Genomic DNA, 8478 nt, shown 5'->3' on the forward strand with positions numbered 1-8478 from the left:
TAGTATGTAGAAATATTTATTTGTAACATTTTCTAATTCATCAAAAATACACAATATTCCTTTAAATCAGGTGGAATTGTTTGTAAGGAGTCACAAATAAAAAAAAGAACAAAGTGCAACAATACAAAAAATTATATTTACTATAATTCAACTACAGTAAGGTACATATGCAGTAGATGCATGGAGTGGCCCTAACAATGTATCAAAATCTATATTTTAAGACAGAAAGCTTTTCCATGAATGAAGTACAGTATTTTCCTCCGTCTCTAGCTGACACTGCCATGTCTGCTTTGAGGAGAATGCCGTTCTAACCTGAATGGGGATAGATCTCAATTGTATTTCCTTGATTCCTCATATCCTTTCTCCTCACCATCTCACATGCAACGAATACAACAGGCATAGACTTTACTGTGAAATGCTTACTTACGAGGGGGTGTGGCAGATATCCAATTTGTAAGTCGCTCTGGATAAGAGCGTCTGCTAAATGATGTAAATGTAAATATCAAAACTCTTCCGAGAACGACTCAGGTAGGATAGACATGACTATCTTCAACGAAAGGTGGCTATCGATGAGGGGAGGACACTTCCGTTCGCTTACTAACGAATTGACACCCTCCTCGACCACTTATTGGTTTCCGGGTCACGCAGAGGACGGAGGAGTCGAGGAGAGGATGGTCTTTCGCCCAAAAGAGAATCTCACTGTGATTAGTCTTGTCCTCTCCTCCTAGGAAGAACCTAAATTGCCCACTCCTCAAAACCCATTGGATGAGAAAGCCAGAGGTGTCGTCCCTCTGACCTTCTCCAATGGGTTTTGAGAAGGAGGTGAGGAGAAGACAATTGAGCTTCTCCCCTAGTCTCCTTGCATCCCTCTGATGTTTTGTTTATTGGTTGTTTGAACATTTTGAGATATCAACCCTGAACAGAACAATCAGAGACCAAACTAGCTAAACGCAAATTACTGTCATATCAGGTGGCTTATGGCAGACAAATGGCACAAAATCATTATTTATTTGCTCATGAACCAAAAACAAAAACGTTTTAAACATGGTAGTTAACGCGTTCTCTTTTCTTCTGGGTGGAGGTTTACACCCAGTCAGCACCCCCTTAAATGAAATTAACAACAATAATTCATACAGCAGTACAACATTTATGAACAGCAAAAAACACTGAAACATAATAACAGGCATATTACAGTATGATGTTGGACATTAAAGTGAACATTTCCAAACGCCAGTAATCAAAATGGAACAACCCCTCCCCTTCAAACTGTGCCTCTATATCAAAGGCTTTCCAACCCCACTGACAAGACTGTCATTCATCACATGCACTTCTCCACACGCGCAAGTCTAACCTCCTAATTCTGCCATTCAGCAGGTCAAAACTCCACTGTCCCAGTTATGGAGAGGTCAGGTGCCAGCCTAGGGTAGAGCCCCAGTCCAACACCCTCCATCTCCACCACCACCCCCCTCAGCTCTACTTGTCGCCCCCAGCCTCCTGCTCTTTGGTCAGGCCGCGGATAGACAGGTCGTAGACCACCTCCTCTATCTTCTTCACGTCGTACTTGAGACCATCGTAGCGCTTCCTCAGGGGGTCGTTCTTGAGGTTGAGCAGGCGGAAGCCAGAGTCCAGCTCGTTGATGAAGTTGGAGATGCGGAGGGGACGGCCATAGTCCCCTGCTGTGACGCTGTTCACCGCCAGGCGAGACTAGAGAGGACAGACACAGATGATTTTATACATGTAAATAATCCATCCAAAAAGTAATCATATATTAGCGAAAAAAAACATGTACATTTTGCATAAACCAATGTATTGATATATTAAAATGGTATTGTCTGATGTAATATAATTTAAGAAGCCACAATTCATTCTCACCAGTTCACTGGCCATGATCAGCACACCTGCCAGGTAATCCTCAACATCCAGGTGGAATCCCTTCTCTCTCACCACCTCGACTGCAAGAAATAGGGAAAATGTATGACCACCACAGCACACTACCTGACGGCTGATTGACTGTCTGAGAGGACAGTCTGCGAATGCACCCATTGCCTTGAAAAAAGTTAAACTCAAGGCAATAGGTGCATTCGTATTAGCTTGCCTAGTGCACATGGTGGGCAGAGATTTACCAATGGAATGGTCTAAAATATTCAAACTCCATCCACCGGGGCACCAGGAAAGCTAAAAAAAGGCACCGAAATGAACTGATACCTACTTCCTAGTATTTGTGCCACTTCATCACGTGTCACCAGAGACTCACTCTCCAGGTAGACCACGAACGCTGCCAGGAAGGCCAGGCGCTGCAGAACAAACCTCCAGTGCTCATGGAACCTAGAAGCAGAGTGGAGGATGGAAAATGACGTGTTAGTTTGTCCTTTCAATAACAAGGAGAGAAGACACAGACAATATCACTCCATAACTTCACGTGGTAATACAGATACTTGAAATGTCCCTTGAATTTCATTCTGTTGACCGGAAACTGTGAATAAGTAGTTGCGAATAAGTAGCCAACTTCAGATTCACCCATGTGTAGGGCCTACCTGTAGTACTGCTCCACTGGGAACTTGGTTTTGAGTTCTCCAAGGTGCGTCCTGACTGTACAAAACAGTTCCTTGGCCTTTGCGCACTTACTGGGAACTTGTGTGACAGACAGGGGGACAAGAAAGAGATGTTTATGTAGCTACCTGTAGTACTGTTCCAGGGGGAATTTGGTTTTGAGCTCTACAAAGTACATCTGGACTGTGCTTAACAGTTCAAGAGCAATTACACACTTACTGGGAACTAGTGTGACAGGACAAAACAGAAACAGTTATGTCAAGGTGATGGAGACCTGCAAAGCAATGAGTCAGTCAGGAAGGTAAGCAATCATTTGTGATAGTCCAGCCTCGTATTCACTGCTTTAAACAGAAGAAAACAGTGAGGACTACCTTAACTGGTTACAAAACGTTTAGCTACGGTGCACTAATTAATAACTAACTTACACCCCATGTGATTGGGCACTCACTCTCTTTGAAGCCAGATGGTTGATGGACACTTTGGAGCAGGGTCAGGATCTCCCTCGCCGTCTGTTCCAGAACCTGTACCACTTTTTTTATGTCCTGCAAGAGAACATCCGCCGTTAGTTAGCAAGACATCTGTATTAGTTATGATTTTGAAAAAACGAAATGCATGCATGTGTGTCCTATCAGCGGCCCTGACGTTAGTTAGCTAGCTAACTTATATATCAAATGTCTGCAAAACATACATCGTGCACAGTGTTTTCCATACAGTGCATTTCTAAATGGATATTTTGTTAAATTCCTCACGTTCAATGCAAACCTTACTGACTGTATAACTGACTGCGAGTCAATTGCTAGCTTTGCAGTTAGCTAGTTGCGGTTCGGTGCTAGCTCGATTTACAAAAACATTAGCAGTTTGTTGATTGATTAACATTACCTCTCTTATTTCTTGATCCGCACTCAGAAAAGCCTGAATGTAGCTGAACATTTCCGTGACAGACATATTACACAAATTATTGTATTTTGCAAAACGATATGCTAGTTTGCTTCTTTCTGCACAATGAATCAAAATAGTTGGTAGTTAAATCCCAGAGGCGCAACATCGCGAGACTTCTGGGAACGCTTGCGAAACAGACCAAGCAGACCAGGTCCGGATTTGGGGTTTGAGCAGTCAATGAGAGAAGTGAAAAAGTATTCCTTAGTTGTTAATTTCTCGAAATCTAAAGGTACGATCTAGATTCGAGCCAATGTCTTAAGTAGTTTAGCATGTTATTACCCCAGCCTCGTGAAAGTGACACGTTTTAATTTGTCAAAAACATATTTAGTGCCTGACTTGACGGCCTGCACATGCGCAGTTTGGCGCGAGACGACTGTTGCCAAAGATAATGGACATACTCCGCGTTAACAATTTTTTATTTTTTTTATTTCACCTTTATTTAACCAGGTAAGCCAGTTGAGAACAAGTTCTCATTTACAACTGCGACCTGGCCAAGATAAAGCAAAGCAGTGCGATAAAAACAACAACACATAGTTACATATGAGGTAAAACATAAAATCAAAAATACAACAGAAAATATATAAACAGTGTGTGCAAATGTAGCAAGATATGGAGGTAAGGCAATAAATAGGCTATAGTGCAAAATAATTACAATTAGTATTAACACTGGAATGATAGATGTGCAAGAGATGATGTGCAAATAGAGATACTGGGGTGCAAAATAGCAAAATAAATAACAATATGGGGATGAGGTAGTTGGGTGGGCTAATTTCAGAAGGGCTGTGTACAGGTGCAGTGATCGGTAAGGTGCTCTGACAACTGATGCTTAAAGTTATTGAGGGAGATAAGAGTCTCCAGCTTCAGAGATTTTTGCAAATCGTTCCAGTCATTGGCAGCAGAGAACTGGAAGGAATAGCGGCCAAAGGAGGTGTTGGCTTTGGGGATGACCAGTGAGATATACCTGCTGGAGCGCATACTACGGGTGGGTGTTGCTATGGTGACCAATGAGCTAAGATAAGGCGGGGATTTGCCTAGCAGTGATTTATAGATGGCCTGGAGCCAGTGGGTTTGGTGACGAATATGTAGTGAGGACCAGCCAACAAGAGCGTACAGGTCACAGTGGTGGGTAGTATATGGGGCTTTGGTGACAAAACGGATGGCACTGTGATAGACTACATCCAATTTGTAGTCTATTTGTAGAGTGTTGGAGGCTATTTTGTAAATGACATCGCCGAAGTCAAGGATCGGTAGGATAGTCAGTTTTACGAGGGCATGTTTGGCAGCATGAGTGAAGGAGGCTTTGTTGCGAAATAGGAAGCAGATTCTAGATTTAGTTTTGGATTGGAGATTCTTAATGTGAGTCTGGAAGGAGAGTTTACGGTCTAACCAGACACCTAGGTATTTGTAGTTGTCCACATACTCTAGGTCAGACCCGTCCAGAGTAGTGATTCTAGTCGGGTGGGCGGGTGCCAGCAGCGTTTGATTGAAGAGCATGCATTTAGTTTTACTAGTGTTTAAGAGCAGTTGGAGGCTACTGAAGGAGTGTTGTATGGCATTGAAGCTTGTTTGGAGGTTTGTTAACACAGTGTCCAATGAAGTTCCAGATGTATATAAAATGGTGTCGTCTGCGTAGAGGTGGATCTGAGAGTCACCAGCAGCAAGAGCGACATCATTGATATACACAAAAAAAAGAGTCGGCCCAAGAATTGAACCTTTTGGCACCCCCATAGAGACTGCCATAGGTCCAGACAACAGGCCCTCCGATTTGACACATTGAACTCTATCTGAGAAGTAGATGGTGAACCAGGCGAGGCAGTCATTTGAGAAACCAAGGCTATTTAGTCTGCCAATAAGAATGCGGTGGTTGACAGAGTCGAAAGCCTTGGCCAGGTCGATGAAGACGGCTGCACAGTACTGTCTATTATCGATCGCGGTTATAATATCGTTGGGAATCGTTTTCCACAAAGCGAGAATGCGGTCTGCCTATCCTTTCTTGGGATTGGTGGATACATCTCATTATTGTAATCCTGGTTTGAATATTCGATGAGGGTTGTTAACCGCCTGTATTCAATGGAGAGAGACGCTATGATACTAGCCTCATGTCATGAATATGCATAGCCATCTCGAGACAACTCCGATATAAAGTGTTTTTTCTCAAAATTGCCAAGATGTCTACTTATATCAGTACACTCGTAACAATTTAAGCATTACGAAACTTATATTAGATCAAATAAACATCACATAGCAAATAAGCCATTCATTTTTGTGTTTAACAAATTCGACACTCATTGACCTCCATACAAAAACTCCTTGCTTGGTGGGCGAAAAAATGCCACCTGATCTCTGCCATTACCCAATGCGTGCGCATGGGTCCTTCGTAAATGTGTCGCATTGAGATGTCATAATTTTTCTACATCATCGATTGTTCACCCGTTCTTATTATTGCCGCATTCACGTTCTAGTCGGAACTAGGAAAGTCATACATTCCGAGTTTCCTAGTTCCGACTAGCACATGAACGCGGCATATAGAATATAGAATTGGCATATAGAATTTCTCCTTTGCCAAGATAATCCATCTACCTGACAGGTGTGGCATATCAAGAAGCTGATTGAACAGCATGCTCATTACACAGGTGCACCTTGTGCAGGGAACAATAAGGCCACTCTAAAATGTGCAGTTTTGTCACACAACACAATGCCACAGAGGTGTCTCAAGTTTTGAGGGAGCGTGTAATTGCCATGCTGACTGCAGGAATGTCCACCAGAGCTGTTGCCAGAGAATTGAATGTTAATTTCTCTACCATAAGCCGCCTCCAACGTCGTTTTAGAGAATTTGGCAGTACATCCAACCGGCCTCACAACTGCAAACCACGTGTATGGCGTCGTGTGGACGAGTGGTTTGCTGACGTCAACGTTGTGAACAGAGTGCCCCATGGTGGCGGTTGGGTTATGGTATGGGCAGGTAGCTTAGTGGTTAAGAGCGTTGTGCCAGTAACCGAAAGGTCGCTGGTTCTAATCCCCGAGCCAACTAGGTGAAAAATCTGTCGATGTGCCCTTGAGCAAGGCACTTAACCCTAATTGCTCCTGTAAGTCGCTCTGGATAAGAGCGTCTGCTAAATGACTAAAATCTAAATCTAAAATCATATAGCACAATGTTTTTTTTACTGCAGTTCCAAATGTCGTCACTAGTTACCACAGCCACAAAGTCATAAACCTCGCCTATTTCTACAATTTATCTTCTTAAAATTTGATTTTAAACCTAAACCTAACCCTAACCTCAACCACACTGCTAACCTTATGCCTAACCTTAAATTAAGACAAACATATTTTTGGGGGGTTTTCATGAATTTGTAGCCAATTTTGACGTTCAAATCAAATCAAATCAAATTATATTTGCCACATGCGCCGAATACAACAGGTGTAGACATTACCATGAAATGCTTACTTACAGCCCTTAAACCAACAATACATTTATTTCTTAATTAAAAAAGTAAAATAAAACAACAACAACAAAAAAGTGTTGAGAAAAAAAGAGCAGAAGTAAAATAAAATAACAGTAGGGAGGCTATATACAGGGGGGTACCGGTGCAGAGTCAATGTGCGGGGGCACCGGCTAGTTGAGGTAGTTGAGGTAATATGTACATGTGGGTAGAGTTAAAGTGACTATGCATAAATAATTAACAGAGTAGCAGCAGCGTAAAAAGATGGGGTGGGGGTGCAATAGTCCGGGTAGCCATGATTAGCTGTTCAGGAGTCTTATGGCTTGGGGGTAGAAGCTGTTGAGAAGCCTTTTGGACCTAGACTTGGCACTCCGGTACCGCTTGCCGTGCGGTAGCAGAGAGAACAGTCTATGACTAGGGTGGCTGTAGTCTTTGACAATTTTGAGGGCCTTCCTCTGACACCGCCTGGTATAGAGGTCCTGGATGGCAGGAAGGTTGGCCCTAGTGATGTACTGGGCCGTACGCACTACCCCTCTGTAGTGCCTTGCGGTCGGAGGCCGAGCAGTTGCCATACCAGTCGGTGATGCAACCAGTCAGGATGCTCTCGATGGTGCAGCTGTAGAACTTTTTGAGGATCTGAGGACCCATGCCAAATCTTTTCAGTCTCCTGAGGGGGAATAGGCTTTGTCGTGCCCTCTTCACGACAGTCTTGGTGTGTTTGGACCATGTTAGTTCGTTGGTGATGTGGACAACAAGGAACTTGAAGCCCTCAACCTGTTCCACTACAGCCCCGTCGATGAGAATGGGGGCGTGCTCAGTCCTCTTTTTTTTCCTGTAGTCCACAATCATCTCCTTTGTCTTGGTCACGTTGAGGGAGAGGTTGTTATCCTGGCACCACACGGCCAGGTCTCTGACCTCCTCCCTATAGGCTGTCTCATCGTTGTCAGTGATCAGGCCTACCACTGTTGTGGATCCAGTTGCAGAGGGAGGCGTTTAGTCCCAGGATCCTTAGCTTAGTGATGAGCTTTGAGGGCACTATGGTGTTGAACGCTGAGCTGTAGTCAATGAATAGCATTCTCACGTAGGTGTTCCTCTTGTCCAGGTGGGAAAGGGCAGTGTGGAGTGCAATAGAGATTGCATCATCTGTGGATCTGTTGGGGCGGTGTGCAAATTGGAGTGGGTCTAGGGTTTCTGGGATAATGGTGTTGATGTGAGCCATGACCAGCCTTTCAAAGCAAGTCATGGCTACAGACGTCAGTGCTACGGGTCGGTAGTCATTTAGGCAGGTTATCTTAGTGTCCTTGGGCACGGGGACTATGGTGGTCTGCTTGAAACATGTTGGTATTACAGACTCAGTCAGGGACATGTTGAAAATGTCAGTGAAGACACTTGCCAGTTGGTCAGTACATGCTCGGAGTACACGTCCTGGTAATCCGTCAGGCCCTGCGGCCTTGTGAATGTTGACCTGCTTAAAAGTCTTACTCACATCGGCTACGGAGAGCGTGATCACATAGTCATCCGGAACAGCTGGTACTCTCATGCATGCTTC

The 8478-nt window shown here is 43.9% G+C and overlaps 1 protein-coding gene across 2 annotated transcripts; it reads right to left on the bottom strand.

The window, feature by feature from the left end:
- Positions 1-3772, bottom strand: LOC121536324 (translin). Of its 2 annotated transcripts, XM_041843598.2 has the most exons (7): positions 3430-3772; positions 2999-3092; positions 2770-2775; positions 2535-2631; positions 2210-2325; positions 1873-1952; positions 1-1704 (listed from the first exon to the last, which is right to left on the bottom strand). In XM_041843598.2, exons 1-7 carry the CDS (start codon positions 3493-3495, stop codon positions 1474-1476), a joined length of 690 nt encoding a protein of 229 aa, XP_041699532.1. In that variant the 5' UTR covers positions 3496-3772; the 3' UTR covers positions 1-1473. The 2 variants fall into 2 exon arrangements, with proteins under 2 accessions (XP_041699532.1, XP_041699533.1); XM_041843599.2 differs by lacking the exon at positions 2770-2775 and having other exon boundaries at positions 3430-3751.
- Between the last annotated feature and the right edge of the window lie 4706 nt (positions 3773-8478).

Source organism: Coregonus clupeaformis, chromosome 23, assembly GCF_020615455.1.
Source record: "Coregonus clupeaformis isolate EN_2021a chromosome 23, ASM2061545v1, whole genome shotgun sequence".
In the NCBI taxonomy this organism is placed as follows: domain Eukaryota; kingdom Metazoa; phylum Chordata; class Actinopteri; order Salmoniformes; family Salmonidae; genus Coregonus; species Coregonus clupeaformis.

Bases quoted from the DNA above. Each gene is read 5' to 3' on its own strand.
- LOC121536324 (XM_041843598.2), bottom strand. From the start codon at position 3,495: ATGTCTGTCACGGAAATGTTCAGCTACATTCAGGCTTTTCTGAGTGCG. The intron at 3,093-3,429 runs GTAATGTTAATC...GTTCTCTTGCAG, and splicing joins CGGATCAAGAAATAAGAGAG to GACATAAAAAAAGTGGTACA. The intron at 1,953-2,209 runs GTAGGTATCAGT...TATTTCTTGCAG, and splicing joins AGTGGCACAAATACTAGGAA to TCGAGGTGGTGAGAGAGAAG.